General features: G+C 36.2%; 9 protein-coding genes and 2 non-coding genes across 11 annotated transcripts; 6 read left to right on the forward strand and 5 right to left on the reverse strand.

Annotated features, from left to right (window-relative positions):
* Nucleotides 1-18: 18 nt before the first annotated feature.
* On the forward strand, nucleotides 19-1,230 carry BTN2 (Btn2p; the record flags this gene model as incomplete). Its single annotated transcript, XM_003956285.1, has 1 exon — nucleotides 19-1,230. One exon carries the CDS (start codon nucleotides 19-21, stop codon nucleotides 1,228-1,230), a length of 1,212 nt encoding a protein of 403 aa, XP_003956334.1.
* A 472-nt stretch (nucleotides 1,231-1,702) lies between these two features.
* On the forward strand, nucleotides 1,703-1,775 carry KAFR0Ctrna12A. Its single transcript has one exon. It is a non-coding gene; the product is annotated as a tRNA-Ala (tRNA).
* A 963-nt stretch (nucleotides 1,776-2,738) lies between these two features.
* On the forward strand, nucleotides 2,739-4,883 carry SKN1 (beta-glucan synthesis-associated protein SKN1; the record flags this gene model as incomplete). Its single annotated transcript, XM_003956286.1, has 1 exon — nucleotides 2,739-4,883. The coding sequence occupies one exon, from the start codon at nucleotides 2,739-2,741 to the stop codon at nucleotides 4,881-4,883; it is 2,145 nt and encodes a 714-aa protein (XP_003956335.1).
* Nucleotides 4,884-5,143: 260 nt separating this feature from the next.
* Nucleotides 5,144-5,215, reverse strand: KAFR0Ctrna19G. The gene has a single exon. It is a non-coding gene; the product is annotated as a tRNA-Gly (tRNA).
* Nucleotides 5,216-6,574: 1,359 nt separating this feature from the next.
* Nucleotides 6,575-9,232, forward strand: SPC105 (kinetochore-microtubule binding complex subunit SPC105; the record flags this gene model as incomplete). Its single annotated transcript, XM_003956287.1, has 1 exon — nucleotides 6,575-9,232. The coding sequence occupies one exon, from the start codon at nucleotides 6,575-6,577 to the stop codon at nucleotides 9,230-9,232; it is 2,658 nt and encodes an 885-aa protein (XP_003956336.1).
* Nucleotides 9,233-9,537: 305 nt separating this feature from the next.
* NUP145 (nucleocytoplasmic transporter NUP145) lies at nucleotides 9,538-13,269 on the forward strand (the record flags this gene model as incomplete). The annotated part of the gene is made up of 1 exon (XM_003956288.1): nucleotides 9,538-13,269. One exon carries the CDS (start codon nucleotides 9,538-9,540, stop codon nucleotides 13,267-13,269), a length of 3,732 nt encoding a protein of 1,243 aa, XP_003956337.1.
* Nucleotides 13,270-13,485: 216 nt separating this feature from the next.
* MPO1 (2-hydroxy-palmitic acid dioxygenase MPO1) lies at nucleotides 13,486-13,989 on the reverse strand (the record flags this gene model as incomplete). The annotated part of the gene is made up of 1 exon (XM_003956289.1): nucleotides 13,486-13,989. One exon carries the CDS (start codon nucleotides 13,987-13,989, stop codon nucleotides 13,486-13,488), a length of 504 nt encoding a protein of 167 aa, XP_003956338.1.
* A 179-nt stretch (nucleotides 13,990-14,168) lies between these two features.
* NBP35 (Fe-S cluster-binding ATPase) lies at nucleotides 14,169-15,158 on the reverse strand (the record flags this gene model as incomplete). The annotated part of the gene is made up of 1 exon (XM_003956290.1): nucleotides 14,169-15,158. One exon carries the CDS (start codon nucleotides 15,156-15,158, stop codon nucleotides 14,169-14,171), a length of 990 nt encoding a protein of 329 aa, XP_003956339.1.
* A 562-nt stretch (nucleotides 15,159-15,720) lies between these two features.
* On the forward strand, nucleotides 15,721-16,872 carry LIF1 (Lif1p; the record flags this gene model as incomplete). Its single annotated transcript, XM_003956291.1, has 1 exon — nucleotides 15,721-16,872. One exon carries the CDS (start codon nucleotides 15,721-15,723, stop codon nucleotides 16,870-16,872), a length of 1,152 nt encoding a protein of 383 aa, XP_003956340.1.
* A 205-nt stretch (nucleotides 16,873-17,077) lies between these two features.
* Nucleotides 17,078-17,569, reverse strand: MF(ALPHA)2 (Mf(Alpha)2p; the record flags this gene model as incomplete). Its single annotated transcript, XM_003956292.1, has 1 exon — nucleotides 17,078-17,569. The coding sequence occupies one exon, from the start codon at nucleotides 17,567-17,569 to the stop codon at nucleotides 17,078-17,080; it is 492 nt and encodes a 163-aa protein (XP_003956341.1).
* Nucleotides 17,570-18,241: 672 nt separating this feature from the next.
* On the reverse strand, nucleotides 18,242-18,757 carry MMS2 (E2 ubiquitin-conjugating protein MMS2; the record flags this gene model as incomplete). The annotated part of the gene is made up of 2 exons (XM_003956293.1): nucleotides 18,242-18,647; nucleotides 18,747-18,757. 2 exons carry the CDS (start codon nucleotides 18,755-18,757, stop codon nucleotides 18,242-18,244), a joined length of 417 nt encoding a protein of 138 aa, XP_003956342.1.
* Nucleotides 18,758-18,914: the final 157 nt, after the last annotated feature.

The raw sequence follows: 18,914 nt of genomic DNA on the forward strand, positions 1-18,914 counted from the left end.
TAAGATAATAAGGAAAATATGTTCGCATCCCCATGTCTATTTGAGCAATTACCAGCTTTCCAACAGCCACAACAACAGTTCAATTTCCCTTGCTTTCAACCAGCTTTTGTACACTCATCGAACGAAGTAATTTTTTCAACTTCAAAAACTGAGCATGGTTTGATTGTAACATTATCTAAGCCATTACAAAGGGATATTTTCAAAAAGGCCGTTGAAGAGAGGGTCATTGAATTACAACAATCTACAAAGCCAAGTTATAGGTTGGTTAGCGATATATTTGGTAATCAATATTATATTGAAGATAAATTCTCTACTCAAAAAAGCATTCTTGAAGGCATTGACTATAAAAGTATTGGCCGTAAAGTCGCTAAAGAATCTTTTAGAGATTATGAGATAGAGCTAAATCACTCAGGCGAGGAACTAGTATTTAAAAGCTCTGGCGACAAATTAGTGAAGACTCTACATTTCGATAACATTGTTGATGACTTTTACATTTATAATTGTAATGTTGAAGAAAATAATGACGATATTGCCTTCTTGAAGATTGGTATTGTATTCAAGAAACCTGATGAAGAAGCTATTGAGCAAATGAGAAAACTGAGTGAAATCAAAAGAATCCAGAAAAAGAGAGAACAAGAAGTCCGTTTAACAGAAATCAAAGAAAAGCTTTTGAAAGAGCAACAGTTGCGCCAAACACAATTAGTGGAAGATAAACATCAAAGACTGCTAAATGAACAACACCAAAAGCAGCTAAAAGAACAATGCCAAAAGAGACTGGAAGAACAAGCTTATGAAAGACAATTGTTGGCTGAGCAATATGAACGTCAAAAGCAATTGGAAGAACAGGAGCGTAAAGCGGCACTATTAGCCGAGCAACAGCAACGTCAACAGCAAGAGCAATTAAAAAATCAAGCATTAGAAGATGAAAGAAGCCGTCTTAACAGACAACGTCTTTTACAAGAACAAATAGAATATCAAAAACAATTGGTTGAAGAAGACCGTCAAAGAAAAATAAAACAACAACACCAAATCAAAAAAATTGATATCGATTTTAATGATGAAACTGCAATTCAAAGTGATGATGATGACAATATAGGGGAAAAGCCTTCAGTTGGAAGAAGAAGGAGGTCTTCGCCAATCTTGGAAGATGTTCAAGATGAAGAACATGAAAGATATACCCTCTCTTTAAATAAGCTACCTAAGGGATCATCTTTAATTGATGACGCCTAATACTTTAGATAGAAATTTCATGATTTAAATAGAATTATAGACACAATGAATATTCCTCATTTTGCTTAGTCTTGTATTTTTTTTGGTCAGGCTTGTTTGATACTCCTTCATCAAAGAAAACTGCACTTTTTTTAATGAATAGGTTTTTGCAGAAACCCAAATTAATTACATTTAGGCTAGGTGAGGAGGTAGTGATGTATGGCTTTACTCAAACATGTATTATCCGAAACAGAAATTGTTCGTTGTCAAGATATCAAGAGTCACAAATTACTCTTCATTTGTTTCAACTGTCAATTTCGTGCCCCCTTGCACAGTCAAAAAAAAGTTAAAACGAGCACAAATACAGTCCTGTTGAGTCAGTATAGTTATAGGGTTCGTGTACTCAGGACACTCTGAGGATTAGAAAATAAGTGTTATTAATTAGCGAGACATACAAAGGAATCCGTTCACCTTCTAAAATTCAACAAAGAATGGGCGTGTGGCGTAGTTGGTAGCGCGCTCCCTTAGCATGGGAGAGGTCTTCGGTTCGATTCCGGACTCGTCCAATTAATTTTTTTATTTTTTCATTTTTCCATTATTAAAGGAAGCAAAATTCATCATCACATTATCCTTTTGACAGAACCGACAATGTCCCATTCAATGTAAGACCCTCTTTTTTTATCCGCATTTTGATATATTCACTCTCTGCTGCAAGTGAGGGTAAATGGTAGCAGCATGGTTTGTTTTTTTGCCAAGAAAATAATAGCGGTAAAAATATTTCGAAATAATCGTCATATTTCGACGTAGCCGACCTCGAACCCACGGACTGCTAAAAAAAGAATTAAACCTAAGTCTCATTTTCTAACCCTCTTGGTTCCCCCCCCCACCAAAGTTACTATTTTTCTATGAACTACAAGAGGGGTTTTTTTATGTGTCTTTATGCACTCAATATTAAAGCACCTGGGACTTAAAGTGAATGCTATGTAAATTTAATCCAATTTTATTTTAAGTCTCCCTCTACGTTAATTTCTGAAGAAATTTTCCTCTTCAGGAAGCGGTGGAACATCCGGTTCCGAAAATTCTTAATTTCTTGCTCGAAGGGGTTGTAAAAACATTTGATGTTGTCTGCAACAAATTTTGGAAAGCAATTTTTAGTTAATTTACTAATCATTTATAGCATTCAATCAGTTCATATGTACTTGAATTAAGGAGCTTGTGTGGCGGTATTTATTCATTGATAGTATTAAATTAATATATTAATCAATAAAGTACTTTTAGTCAAATTTCAATCGTGTTTTTTATCCTTTGATATTGCCTTCCATTGTTTGGATTCATACAGAAAAAGACTATACTGTCATTCTCGAACCAATTTTAAACTTAAAAGAGTCTTTTCAGCTCTCTCTATTTTATCATATTGAATAATTGCTATCGTTTTCTCCCACATTATTGTATTAATACTAATATTGGCCATCAGGGCTATTTAATTTAACTCATCAATTTCGCATTTTCGAGCCGTTTTTTTGACAGGAATGCCATTGAGAAACCTAACAAGTGAGTTCATTCATAGCAGTGAGAGTAACAGTGATAGCCAAGAACAACTCACAGAAAGTTACACTCCTTCATTCGTAGCAGAATTTTCAAATGATGACGACACTTATAGTAATAATGATGCTAATAATTTAGATAACCCATTCCTGGAAAGCACGGAAAGTGTTAATCCAGAAGCACAGCATTTATTACAGGAAAGCTCTCGGGACAGTTCTAACTCAAAATTGCGTGTTGTCAATGAAAGGAAAGTTCCAAATTCGTACGACTATAACGGGTACTATAGAATTAATAGTCAAAGTAATGAAAATAATGATGCTGATAATATTCTCAAAAAATATAAGAACACTAGCGGTAATAATAATGGTGGTTCACTACAATCTCCTAATTTCTCCATATCCGAGAGTCTAATTCAGGAACCAAAACCATTTGATCGCTATCCGAAATTCAACATAGTGCCAAAGAACAGAAATGGTTTGCCTAGCACTAATTCTTCGTCTTCTTCCTCAAATTTTCTGGCAGGCACAGCAGACTTTTCGCCTTTTGGTGGATATCCAGCAACTTCTTTTCCACTTTCAATGGACGAGAAAGAAGATGATGATCATATACATAATCCTGATTTGGAGGAAGAGTCAAGGCTAGACAAGAGGCGATTTTTATATGATATGAGGCATATGGATTTACGATCCTTTCTGGGCCTGGTTGGTGTACTAACTTTATTCCTCGGTGGTTTGGCCTTGTTTGTAGTGTTACCAGCTTTAACATTTACTGACGCAATTCATAGAACAGGGACTACCTATGAGTATGTGGAAGTACTGACGGAATACCAATATCCAACATTACAAGCCATAAGAACTAATCTAGTTGATCCAGACACTCCATCAGACGCTAAGACAATAACAGCTAAAGATGGTTCCACATGGAAACTTGTATTTTCTGATGAGTTTAATGCAGAAGGTAGAACTTTTTATGCTGGCGATGACCAATTTTGGACCGCCCCAGATTTCCATTATGCAGCAACAGCTGATCTGGAATGGTATACCCCAGATGCTGTCACCACTAAAGAAGGTACAGTTAAACTTAGAATGGATGCTTTCAGAAACCATGACCTCTATTATAGATCAGGTATGTTACAAAGTTGGAATAAGTTATGTTTCACTCAAGGAAGCTTAAAAATATCAGCAAATTTACCGAATTATGGTAGCGTTTCTGGTTTATGGCCTGGTCTTTGGACAATGGGAAATCTAGGAAGACCTGGCTACATGGCTACTACTGATGGTGTTTGGCCTTATAGCTATGATAGTTGTGATGCTGGCATCACACCAAATCAGAGTTCACCAGATGGTATATCTTATCTACCGGGTCAAAGGTTAAGCGCTTGCACTTGTGATGGTGAAGATCATCCAAATCCTGGCACTGGTAGAGGTGCTCCCGAAATTGATTTGATTGAGGCTGAGGCTGATACCGTTTTAAAAGTGGGCGTTGCTTCCCAATCGTTACAAATCGCGCCATTTGATATTTGGTACATCCCTGATTATAGTTTCATAGAAATTTACAATTTTTCTACAACAGTAATGAATTCATATTGTGGCGGACCATATCAACAAGCTGTTTCCGCTGTTTCCACATTAAATGTAACCTGGTACGAATTTGGGAAAGATTCAGGATCATTTCAGGTATATGGCCTTGAATATCTTAATGATGATGTCAACGGTTATGTTCGTTGGTTTGTAGGAGAAAAGCCAACTTTTACCTTATATGCAAGTGCATTGCATCCAAATGGAAATATTGGTTGGAGAAGAATTAGTAAAGAACCTATGTCAATTATAATGAACATGGGTATTTCCAATAACTGGGCTTACATTGACTGGCAGATGATATTCTTCCCAGTTTCTATGTCTGTCGACTATGTTCGACTCTATCAGCCAAGTAATGCAATCTCGGTGACCTGTGATCCTGATGACTATCCGACCTACGATTACATAATGGGCCATCCGTTAGCATATAACAATCCAAATTTAACGTTATGGAAAGATGCAAACTATTCGCAACCAAAAAACTCATTAACAGGCGGCTGTTCAAGTTCTAACTTCACCTCAAAATCAAAAAAATCTAAATTGCCCTTTTAAATTAATATCCTCGGTGCATGTATTTATATTCGTTTATCATTGATTTTTATTTATCTTTTTCAAACTTCATTTCAGTACACAACTTTTTTTGACGTTTTCGTCATAAAAGGTGTTCATAGGCAATAGTATATAATAAGACATTTCTATTTCACTCTTTTCTTTCATTTTCTTGGCTTCTTTCACATACCGAATGGGTATATACCTTGCTAATTTTCTTGGTTATTGCATTAATAATGAATCATCTGTCCAAAAAAATTAAATGAGCGATACGAGAATCGAACCCGTGTCTCCACCTTGGAAGGGTGGAATGATAACCACTACACTAATCGCCCTTCGTTACTTGAAGAAAGAATCCTGCCATATATCTTTGGCGATATGAAATATCTTGTTGACTGTTAATAGCATCTTGACTGTATCCAATTGTTACAAATGTCGACTTCTGTTTGATTTATTTAAGCCTATTTCTCATGTATATAAGAGTTAGCTCTTCAACTGCAAAAAATTGTGTCAAGGCATACAATGATTTTGAAGCCATTCTTAAGGTGAATACACAATATAACAATTCTGAACTCACATAAGCGATAGGTACAGATCATGGGGCAACAATTGCCAAGATAAAAAAGAAGACTACGAAAACTTTCTCTGAGCAATGCGTGGCGCTGCCATAAGTCGAATGTTAAAAAACGTTTTGAAAGGACATAGAATCGTTGTGAGTTGGAGTTTTGCTTTGATTGAATACCTTTCTAATCGTTCAGAGGCTTTGTGTATAAGTTGTAATAAAAAATCGTCTCTTGGTACATAAAATAATCTAAATAAAATACTATACATAAACTAAGACTGCAGTCAATTACCAAACTATTTCTGTTGTAAAAATATCTGATGTTCATGTTTTTGAAATTCAAGAATCATAGTTTGAATTGTTCGGTTGAGGTTCTAGCGTCGAGCAAATTTTCACTACTGCTTCTTTCCTTTTGAGCTGAAATTTAAGCAACATTGGTATATTAGGAAGTTCTCCCTCCATATTGCATTTCATAACTAATGATTTTGTCACAGGTCGACTAATTTAGTAAGTGGCTCCACAAAACCGTTCTTCTAGGTATCCATATCGTAGAAGCCACCTTTTTGTCAGTTTTGCGAATTAAGAGTCAGTAATTAAGCATCAGGACAATATCTGACTAAAAGGAAAGAATTATCTAACGCTAATAGCTTATAAGTTGACGAGTTAAAAAAATCTCAAAGGAGACAGCTCTAGTCGATTGAAGTCGCATGACCCTAGCAAATTTCAATTTTACGAGCTCTAGTACTAGAATAATCCGTGACAACTGTCTAATCTTTCCTTCTTTAAGCATGGGCTGCAACATGATACTGTATTCAAATCTTCTATTGTGCGATGAGCTAACTAACATTCATTCCCAAACTGTATCTAATGCCTCACCACTTCGACAACATAATGAGCAGCATGATGCAGCATATTTGAATGATACAAATGCGAAACTTTGACCACTGAATCGACAACTCACTTATAAATGCTTGTCCTCTTCTTTATTACCATATCACGTTCACGATCTCGAGCAACACGCTGCCTCAAATTTAGTACGCGAACTCAGTTAATTAAAAAATGATTGTTCAAAAAACGTAAACAAACCAAATGATCCTCATCTAGCTTTAGGGCATCTCACCCATATTTTACCATGTTTAGTCAATCAAAGGATGATAATACTCAGAATAATTCCAATCATGGTGTCCCGACAAAAGGGATTTTAAAACAATCCTCCAGTCAAATAACGGATCCTTTTTCTTCTTTTACAATACCCAGTAGCCAGATCAACTTCCCAAGCCAAATAATGAGCCGAACAGAGATTTTGGATAAAAATAATACTACTTCCAGGATAAATACAAGAGATTTACAAAGTAAAGCTAATAGGAGAGTCTCTTTCGCTCCAGATGTTACTTTACATAGTTTTGATTTTGTAGCGGGTTCCACTAAAGCCCCGCCAAGTGGTAAGACAGAGGAAGCTGGCACTATCAACGTCAGTTCTGCGGATAATTTCACCACCATCAATACTATTGAAAATGATGAAGGGTCGGATATGGAACTCACACAGCCAATACCTAAGGATTTGTTGTACACAAAAGAACAGAGAGCTGAAGTTGATGAAAATTCAGAATCAAAGGATAGGAATGGCGGAACTACCAGGACCGTAAGTTCTCAAAATGTAGGGGATCAAACGATGGATTTTACTATGATGAATGAGCGTTTGTCGCCTATTTTACCGTTCAATGATCCTGAAAGATCAGATACTGATAAAAGTAGCAGGGGCGTGCACCAACAGTCAGAGGTCACTAATCAAAAAGCAGAGGATGAAGAATTTGAGAAAAAAACCTATGCGGTAGTTATACAAGAGGAACCTATGGAGTTTACACAGCTTAATATACATGAGTCATCTGTACAAGATCGGCTTGTATCGACCTTGGATCAAGATTCTGATTTACATAATGATGAGGAGGCTATGGAGCTTACTCAAGTGCAGCCCAACCAGCAGTTGAAGTTTTCTGATGAGGATGGAACAGGCACGCAAATGGAGTTAACAACAGTATTCAATAATACAAAATATGTACCCACCATCACACAGAGGGCTAAAAATACTGGGGTATTAATCGCTAGCGAAAACAAATATTCTAAAATCAATCAAAAGGAAGCTACATTTATACAAGCATTACCAGAACACAATACTACATACGTCCAAAGCGGCAGTAAGAAGCGTCGGTTAAACGACGATGTTACTGATTCGGCGATTGATTTCACATTAAATATAGATGAAGAAATGGAACTAACAGGTATGGAAAAAATGTCTCCAGTTAAGCTTAATAAGTACAATGGTACCACAACTGAGCGTTTGAGAACTGAAGAATCGCTAAGTCAAGAATCACAACCCGTTGAAACCATAATTACCACTGAGAAGTACTCTCTAAGACAATTCATAGACGAAATTGGTGCAGAATATAATCCAGATACGAATACATCAAATGCATTGCCCAGTTATATTGAGTTGTCTGGGCTAGAACCATCTGAAACAGATTTCTTTCATACTGGAAAGTTAGTCTTAGCTCTATACGATGAAATTCCAGTACTTCAAATGAACTCTTTCATTAGTAAGGAGTTGTTTCGAATGAATGAGCAGTCAAAACAGTATTTAGAAGATTTTGAAAAGCAACTGAGCTCTTCTAATTCTCAACCTTTTCTGCTAAAAAAATATTTCACATCAGCAGGAGACGATAAAAAAAGTCTGATACAACAACTTCAAGTAATAATGCTCTTCTCTAAATTGAAAGCTAAAAAATTATGGTTTAATTGGCAATTATCGCAGCTTTCGAACTTAAAAAATGTTCTTGAAGAAAATCTTACCCTTTTAATCACAGATTATAAGAAAGTGCAAGATTTATGTGAGGTAGCACTGAAGATTAGGATAAGAACAGAGAATATTCGAGACTTGGTTCAAAAAGAGATAACTCTTTTAAAAGAATCTCCAGATAGTTCAAATATTCAAGAATTATCATTGGAGAACAAAATCCAACTACAGCGCTTCAAAATTGAATTGAAAAAACACCAACTAACTGCTGCAAATTTGCCGGAACTACTCAAACAAAAGAGCACATTGAACAATCAAATACAGCAAATCTCAAAGGATATCAAGAAGGTCCTAATTAATCAACAGCTGATAAAGCAGGAAGGAAATGTTTCTATTGCTGAGGGATCAAAAATTGGTGTATTAACTTCGGAAATGGATCTACTACAAAATCTTCTCGGAATTGAAACCCTTAAATTTGAGAAGTCCTTGATGACAGTAAGATTCTCGCACTTTCGTGACGTAGAGATTGTAATAAACTTAGAAAAGAGCAAAGAAACATGTTTCACTGTTGTAGGGCGTATGGAAGAGGCTAGATTTTTTGATCATATAATAAAACGCTTAATAGCGGAAACAGATGCGGACTTTGGTATAGGATATGTATTCCAAATCCTTTTAAATGTCAGAAAACTTGTTCCACTGGTTAAGCAATTGAAATTAGTTGGTAGATTATATCCTGTTACCATGTTGACTGAGGGTAAACATACGATAATAGAAATTGAAGATTACAACTTTGAGACAAATACAATTGTGCTTTACAGAATTACGTTTGAAAATTTCAAAAAAATCGTAAATTCTTCTGACACTAAAGTTGATGTGTTGGCCAAGGTTATACAAGGAAAAGAGACTACTGTAGACGAACTTTATTCACGAATGGCTGTGAAAAATCGAAATGTATTACCTTGGTTTAATGAACTCCGCCTTACTATTCGCATGATATGAAACCATTTCCTTCATATATAAGCATATACTTCCTTTAATCCCTGTGAATCACTACTTATTCAAAAAGATAACAACTGTGTATGTTTTCTGTATAATTCATGTCCATATAGCTTGTAATATTGATCTTTTTTTTTGGCTCCGCTATAAAAAATTTTTGGTCGATCAACAAAAGTTCGATTAAATAACTATAAAATATCAATCAAAGGAAAACTCATCGAGCTAAAAACAAGTGGCGTCAAGAAACAATTGCCACAGATTGAGAGACAAACAGTACTGGCAATCTTGCAAAGGATATTTGCTTCATTATGTTTAATAGAAGTACAGCAGGCTCGTCTTTATTTGGGAATGCGAATACATCGACCCCAACCTCGGCACCAGCACTAACTAATAATACCCAATTTCCTCAGAAACAGGGTACGTTATTTGGTAACACGAGTGCCAATTTAGGAACCTCCACACCAAGCCCCTCTAATACTCTTTTTGCTAATCCCGGTTCTAATATTAACCAACAAACTACTCAAACTGGAGGAAGTTCATTGGGCAGCAAACCAGCAAATAATAACCTTTTCGGGAATACTGTAGGACAAGCAGGCTCTGCTCCCTCTAGTGGATCCTTGTTTGGTAATTCGACCAGTGCGACTACCGGCGGTTTATTTGGCAAGTCCACTCCAACAGCTCCTGCAGTTGTACCTTCAAACAGTTTGTTCGGAAGCAAACCTACTACTGTTCCAGCCTCAAGTTCAGTTGGTGGAATGTTTGGGAACTCTGGTATAAATGCGGGGGGAAGTACCTTATCATCTGGTAAGCCCACATTAGGAACAAGCTTGTTTGGTTCTTCAAATCCCTCTAATTTGTTCGGTAACAAACAATCTAATACTGCTAATAGTGGACTGTTTGGCAACCCAATTACCGCATTCGGACATCAAACTAATACTATGGAGGCGCAAATGAATTCTAATCCTTATGGACTCAACGTAAATAATGTAACAACAAATGTATCTAATATGCCATCATCCATAACTGAAAATATCAGCAAAAAGACGGTCACGAACTCTGAATCTCTTTCTGTGACGTCAATCCCTTCCAGTGACACAAAAAGATCTTTCTCCTTCTCGTCAGTAGCTTCCAACAACATTGCATCGCCTCCTGTTTCCGTCGTTTCACATTCCAGTTTATTCAATGATTTGAGATCACGACTAAACTCTGGTATGGATACTTCTGTGAAGGGCATCTTTTCTTCATCGCATACACCTTGGGAAGGGGCGGAACATAATTCTTCTGCTTTGAATGGCAGTACTTCTAATGACTTTTCTTTCACCGTGGCAAATAAAAACAAATCTGTGAAGGATTTATCCTCCTTCTCTAATAGCAAGGGTGTGACGGAGCTGCGTAGATTGAAAATTGACTCTGACAGAAGTGCTGCCAAGAAGCTGAAACTACTTTCAGGTAAGTCGGTTCCTACAAAAGAACAAACGCCCGAATCTCACAGGAATGAGGTGGAAGAAGGTAATGACATTAAAGGTGTTGAAAATACACCAATAATCGTGGAGGACGAAAAGGGTGACAAGGAGGAAGAAAATATAGAAGAACAAGGACAAGATTATGATGAGAAGAGTTCATTAAACTACTGGTGTTCCCCATCCCCAGAGCAATTAGTCAGTTTATCAATAAAGCAGCTAACAGCAGTCCCAAATTTTGTTGTTGGTAGAAAGGGTTATGGTTGTATTACTTTCAATTATGATGTTGATCTTACTCCTTTTGCTAATGATATTAAAAAGGAACTTTTTCATAATGTTATAGTTTTCCGCACACCAAGAACAGTTGAAGTTTATCCTGAAGGATCTATAAAGCCACCTGTTGGCTATGGATTGAATGTTCCGGCGACAATCACCCTAGAAAATGTTTATCCTGTTGATAAAAAAACAAAGCAACCTATCACAGACGATTCCAAGATAGAAGAGATACAATTTTTTGTTAGAAAATTAAAGGGTATGAGAGATATGGAATATATCTCATACAACCCTTTCGGCGGTATTTGGACCTTTAGAGTTGATCACTTCAGTGTTTGGGGTTTGGTTAATGATGAAGATATTGAAATAGACGAGGATGAAGTACATGCTGCTGATAGAGAGGAAATTGATATGGCCAATAGTACAGAGGCAAAGTTATTGGCATTGCAACAGAAAAGCTTTTCGGAATCTGCAGAAGCTGTGGATGACTATGACAGTCTTATTGTTGAAGAAAAGCAATACGAACCTGATGTAAATGAGGAAGACTTCGAGGCTTTACAAGTGGATCCTTCCTTGGATATATCAGATGATTGGGTTGAGCAATTGAGACTAGCAGGGTCCTCCTTACATTCTGTTTTTGCGCAATCTACTGCTACTATAAAACCAGACGCTGATGAAAGGGCTCTTCTCTTTTCTAAGTTTAATGAAGATTTGGAAATTGAGAAAAAGATCAGGAAGGAAAGAAGGTTAACTAGTAAATATACTTTTGCAAAATTCGATCAAGATTCTTCTTTACTTCTCAAGAAAATTGAAAAGGATACAGGGACTGAAGTCGTGAGATTACCAGTCAAACTGGAGAGTAGGTTGGTTCTTCATAAGGAAGCATTTGATAAGCGCATGAAGTTAGCTGCTATCGATCCTAGGAAGGCAAACTCATATCCAAAAGTGGTCAAGGACCTGTTAAAATTCAGTGACGTTTTACCAGCAATCGCTGAAGATCCTGAGCTTATAGAGATTTGGAAGCTTTGTTCCACCCTATTTGATCCTGTTGAATTATCCCATCATATTACGAACACTGTTACTAAAGAAACTCTCACCAAAAATAGAAGATATGACTTGTTATGCGAATGGCTGATAAACCAGATCAAGGATGAGATTCATTCTAAGATAAATGGAACTGCAGACTTATTAGACAAAGTATTTTTATACTTAATGGTAAATGATATTCCATCCGCGACAAAAATAGCAATTGACTCGCAGAATGGTCACTTGGCCATCTTACTTACCTTCTTGGGATCTAACGATCCTCGTGTACGTGATTTGGCTTCCTTACAACTAACGACATGGAGAAGGACGGGTCAAAAAGTTGATTTGCAAATTTCTCGGATATACCAGCTGTTAAGCGGTTCTATCTTTGAAGGGGATTATGCTTTTTCAAACATGGTTGGTGAATTCAGTTGGCTGGCAGTTTTTTCATTAGGGTTGCTATATGGTAAGATTGATGAGAATTCTTTAGAAAATTTAGTTGCATCTGAATTATCGTTAGTTGAAAAACAAAATAATGACTTAGTCTATGCTATTTTACAATTATTCAGTACACCTAAGGTAACCGAAGCATTAATCAGAGATATCCAGTTTATGGATATTCAGTTTTCATGGTATTTTGTTCAAATACTAAAATTCAATGCAGTTCGTGAATTTTCTAACGAATTGTGTGACAGAATCACATTGAGTTTCCTTGAACAACTGAAAAGTGAAGAATTGTACGATCAAGCTCTATTCGTGGGCTGTTACCTAGTTGATGATGCAGTGGCTAAACAGCAAATCGATTTATTGATATACTCCAATATTTCATCTTATTGTAAACAGTCTAGTCAAATTTACAGAGAGTTACAAATTCCAGAAAAGGTCGTATATCATGCACAAGCATTAATGAACAAGTATGATGGAGATCACTTTTCAGAAGTTCAGAATTTATTACATGCACGCCTTTTCAAAGAAGCAGAGCGTGTTTTTACAAGTGTGGTAGGTCCGAAATTGATTTTATCATATAATCATTCAAAAAAGAATGATGATTTGTCAAAACTACTTTCCATTCTATCACAATTTCCTCAGCAGAATATAGATAATTGGAAAACAGGTCTTGGAGTGTTTGAAGACTACGCCAAACTTGTCATGCATGATGGTGGTAATAAGGAAAAGTTTCAAGATTTTGAACAGAATTTGAAGATATTGCTAGAGAATAACAAGCATTTCAAAGCCATCCCTGCATGTTGTAATATAATGTCCAAAAAGATGAAGGGTTAGCCTTTTTAGTTAAAATAAATATCTAAGTATACTACTATACAAGACAATTATAAAGTAACGTATGGTCTGCAAGTCACATTTTTTTTTTCCTATGAGGGAGATGTCCTCCGATGGGTTTGGTTTAGTCATCTAAAGTACTGGAAAAGCAAACAAAGCATTAAATTTTAAATAACAATATATATACCTTTCGTACATTTAAACCTGTTATCTGGCTTTTCATGCCCTCATTTTGTCAATGTCATCTTCAAGCTGCTTATTTAATGTTTCAAAAAATCCTAATTTGAATAAAAACTCAAATAATATGAAATAAGGAGCTAGAACCAAACTTTGAACCAAATTATCCAAAACGGCCGGTTTTTTATGCTCAAAAAAACCATGCCCTATGAATTGGACTACCCAACCTAACGCAAAAAGCCCCAAAGATTCTGTAATAGATATTTGCACCCAATTTTTGTCTAAGCACAGATTGATCATCAGTAATAAGCTCGAAGCCAATAACCCCGTAGGTAGATAAAGTAGACAATAAAATGACCCATATAATACCGACATTAAATGTGTCAACGTTACTGCCTTGTAGAGTTTTATATGATGGAGAATAGCACATCCTGAAAAGAGAATAATTGGAACGAAGATGGAGTGGATGAGGACATTTATCCTATCGCTATGATAATATTTATAGAAGCTCAACTGAGAACGCAAATTGAATAATTCTTCAGACATTATAGAAGAATTTTACCTTGAAGGCTAAAGACAGACTGAATGTTGGTGTTCTTACAGGAAAGAAAATATTGGTTCTTGAATATATTTAAAATATATATTTTGTTGTCTATACTCCTCAATAGATTCGCGATGATCACCGCAATATGCGAATAGATATATTTACAAATAAAAGGTTCCGATTAAACATCGTTAACAGCATCTCGTAACGCTTCCACCACATTTAGCACAGCCAATGATGCAGGACTATCTGGGTATTCATCTAGAAAACTTTGACCTGAGTCACAACATTTACCAATTCTAGGATCCAACGGAACGGAACCGAGGAAATTGATACCTAGCTCTTTACAGAGAGCTTCCCCTCCACCTGTTGTTGGTTTGAAAATTTGAGATTCATGCTTACAACCTGGACAAACAAATCCACTCATATTTTCGACAAGTCCTAATATATTTATCCCTGCCTTTCTGCAAAAATCAATTTCCTTCCTAACATCTAACAAAGCAACCTCCTGAGGAGTGGTAACAACCAATGCACCGTCGATACCAGACTCATTCATGAACTTGTTTACGGAAATATGCTCATCGGAAGTGCCTGGCGGAGTGTCAATAATCAAATAATCTAATTCATCCCAGTCGACATCCTTTAAAAACTTCTTTATTAAAGCATTCTTCTTAGAACCTCGCCATATGATGGCGGAATCATCTTCTGGCAACATAAATTGGATTGACATGGTAGCTAAGTTATCAGCGACATAAACAGGCGACCAACCGAAATTAGATTCATGAATTACTTCATCCACACAACCTAACATATGTGGTAAAGAAGGCCCACAAATATCCAGATCCATAGCGCCAACCTGTAGGTCTTCATCAGCCGATAAAGCCCAACTTAACATCGAAGTGAAAGTAGACTTTCCGACACCACCTTTACCAGACAAAACAAGAATCTTGTGTTTAATCCCACTCAAGTTTTCTGTGATCAAAGGAATATCTGGATCAGGTCCTTTGGGTAAACTCTCACAAATCTCCTTGTTGGCACAACCGTCACAGGCATCTGCTTTACCGGCCATTTCTGACTCAGGCCCTGGACAGTGTTCTGGCTCAGGCTCTTTCAACTCATACTCTGAGGGTAAGATTTGTTCCTTAACTAGCGATGTAACCTCTGTAGTCATCTTTAATATACTTGATTATGAATTTTTATCCTTCAATAAATGTATTCCATGAAACTAATTTATACATTTGCAAACCTGAATTGATTATTAATTGGTTTCTTTTTTGCTCATCGCAGATGCTGTCCGACCGATCTCCGGTTCCTCATACTAGAAAACCCGGACAGAATATTGATTATGAGGTAAAATTTGGTTTATAATGATGTCTGATTGACAAGAGCATCTCATTTTGATGGCTCTCAAGTTCACTATGGACATATCTATTAGCTTCAGTTTATGCTGATATATGGTTGCACTTCTTTCATCAATTGACCGCCGCCTTTTTTTGCCACTCTACAATGACTGGGAATGGCTTCATCTATATTCCGAACATCTTTCTCACATCGGTTGAATACACTCTATTAGCTATAGAAAACTGGAAAACTGAATCGTAACGTCTTCGAATCATCCCAGATGAAAATATCCACATTGGTCATTGATATTACAGGTTTGATACAGTGAAAAGAAGACTTTCTATTAAGGTAAGGCCACGATTGAAACCTTAAATTTGGAATTCTAAAAAGACATGCTGGAGTTTGTGAGTTGTTTACGTATTAGCGGTTCAAGAGGAACTGAAGAAAACGATGAAGTTTGCATCTGCAATGCTATGTTAGTTTCAGATACATTGCCAGGTAGCGTGAAATCTCTTGATGATTTGACAATTGACCAAATTATGATGAGCGAGGGCACTGAGATCTTTGAAGCTGAAAAGCTTAATCAATCTGATTTACAAATATTCACAAGTTCCTCAGGTACTGGTGATGAAGACACATATAAGAGGTGCATATGGTATGAGTTATTAAGGACATTGACCTGCCATAAATTATACATAAAGGACCTCGAATCAAGAGTAAAATATACAGCATGGACGATACGAAAGGTATCTGATGAAAGCTGGAAAGTTGTAATGGAATTAGAATCTGGTGCTATTGTCAAGAAGATTGCTCAATTTTCATTAACCTCCGTTAAAACTGGAGAGATGGATCTTTTCAAATTATCATTGAATTTATTTGAAAATAATTGCAAATCCAATGACAGGTATTATAGTCTTGGTGAAAAATACAATAACTTATATGACAGATTGAAACTTATGGAGGAAGAACGCACCATCTTGGATAATGTGCTTGAAGAAAGGGATAAAAGTGCCAGATTGATAACAGTTGGTTTATTAAATGAAAAGAAGAAAAAAATATTGCAGTTACAAGAAATACTAAAGAGACATAACATTATCGATGACGCAATGGAAAATATACCTGACTTAGAAGCCGTAAACAAAAATGTTGTACAAGCCGTATCCCATTTGAATTCTCCAGGTAGGAGGAAAAGAGCGAGTACAACACAAAGTAAGCAATCTATCCCTTCAAAAAAGAGACGAAGAAATCAAATAAATGAAGAACAACTAATTAAACAGGAGGCAGGTTCAATCAACGATTTTGATGACTTTAAATTTTACGGTATAGGGAACTCACAATTAAGAGACTCCATTTCGAGTCCCAATAAAGTCCGACTAGATGGGCAAGATAAACCTGTTGAAGTTAAGCAGGAAAGCTCCGAAACTAAAGTAGAACTTACACCTGTTAGCAATACATCCACAAAACATACCGAAAAGACTTCAAGTGTATCTGAAACGGATACCGATATCGAAAGTCAGGAATCGACTCAGGAGGAAACAGAATAGATACTCAATGCATATACTATCCCAGATGTTCTAGTATTGACTGTTTAAGGTATGAAGAAATTTTAAAAAGAAATAGCTAAGTCATTCACAATATTTACAATAGGTTAAAAAGTTATAAAGAATTTTAAAGATATAAAGAATTAAAATTGAAGGTCAGAAATAAAATTTTATTTGTCGAGTTTTGGAATAGTTCATTGTAACAGGTTTAAATGTACATTGGTTGACCTGGAGAAATGCTCAACCAGTGCCATGCATCAGCATCGGCGTCAGCATCAGCATTAGCATCTCTCTTGATGTACATTGGTTGACCTGGAGAAATGCTCAACCAGTGCCAAGCATCAGCATCGGCGTCAGCATCAGCATTAGCATCTCTCTTGATGTACATTGGTTGACCTGGAGAAATGCTTAACCAGTGCCAAGCATTAGCGTCAGCTTCTCTCTTGCTTAAAGCGGCTTCCGTGTTTTCATTCATAGCTTGGGTTAGAATGGTAGAGTTTAAAAATAATAAACCACTATTGGTACTGTTTGAAACGGGTAAAATGGAAATGTCGTCATCGCCTTTTAAGTCTAAGTAACCAATAAGGGCTTCAGAAGGAATAGCTAAATTTTCTTGTTCAGTTTCAGTTACATTAACTGGAGCAGCCATGACCGAGGAGGAAACGAAAGCAGCGGTAGATAGGATAGTTGAGAACTTCATACTTATTTGCAATTGGATTGGTTGTTATGGTTTTATTTGATGGTTTTTATTATTGAACAAGGTAACTATATTGCTTAATTCATGAATCTTTCTTGGTTTTTATATGTTTTGATCAATATTTTCAAATTGGTTTTCAACCACTGTTAAAGAGTTTGATGTGATACTATTTTGCAACTAGCTCAATATGTTACATTACCTCTAATCTTAATAAGTTTCAAAATATAGTATCTAATTTTCGATGCTCTTAGAAATATTTGAATGCAAGCGTCTGTCATTGATCGCTCAATTAGGAAAGTATGTCACTTCAAAGATGCAACCTGAAAAAAAAACACTGTCATTTCTGCACTAGCAACAATGGTCATTGATGAGTGGATTAGGATATGTTTGAAGTCCAATGTTCCTTTTTGGTCGATCTATGAGTTCGGCTTTCCTATTTTGTCGAGCAGTATGCCAATTAGTTCAAGTCTTAGCTTCCAAAATAGTCACAACATGATGATCTTGCTTATTTGATACTCAGTTGATACCTCAAATACTTCCAAGTGATTGCATTAAAAAAAATCTATATACTATTTGATATTATAGGTGATAATGTAAAATAGTGCTTTTCAATGGTCTTGAAAAAAATTGAAAAAAATTGAAAATATAGTCAGCCAACGCAATAGCTAGGTTTAATCAGAAAGTAGTGCCTTCCTTAGGTTGTGGAAGCTTCTTGTTAGCAGGAAGAGCCATTTCTTTTCTTAGTTCAAGTAACACAGTTTGCATAGTGTACGATCTTTTCCAATCACGAAGAGTATGGAACTCTTTTTCCTTAATCTCACCAGTCTTGTCATCAATACAGGGGAGATTAACCTTTGAGACAAATTTTACCTTTGGTGGTTCATCCGGATAGTTTGGTCCACACACAATCTCTAATGAATATATTCTATTTTCATGATTGCTATGAGGGGGGCCTAAGATAGTACCGTTCCAATTTGTCATTGTGATATCGTCGCTATCCGCTAGCCCATAGCTACAGGACTCTGGACCAAATCCTTTCTCTCCCTTTTCTAGCTCTTCTAATAGTCTAAAACTTCTTGGTCTGCAAGCAATGTAAAAATACGTATGTTAGTAACCCATTCCAGTATAAATCTCCGAAGTGTCGTCTGATGGTGTCATTTGACAATTTCAACCAACATACATCTTTGACATTTGATATATACACTTAATATGCGCCTTTCAGGGACTTATTAACACTTTTTGAATTAATGCTGAGTAAGATCTAAGATCCTTCTATATCAATGAAGTTTTCCACTATTAAAAATTTTATCCGTTAGCGAATTTTGTTTACTTAGAGATATTCAAAGGC

The sequence above is a fragment of the Kazachstania africana genome, chromosome 3 (assembly GCF_000304475.1).
Source record: "Kazachstania africana CBS 2517 chromosome 3, complete genome".
NCBI classification, from domain to species: domain Eukaryota; kingdom Fungi; phylum Ascomycota; class Saccharomycetes; order Saccharomycetales; family Saccharomycetaceae; genus Kazachstania; species Kazachstania africana.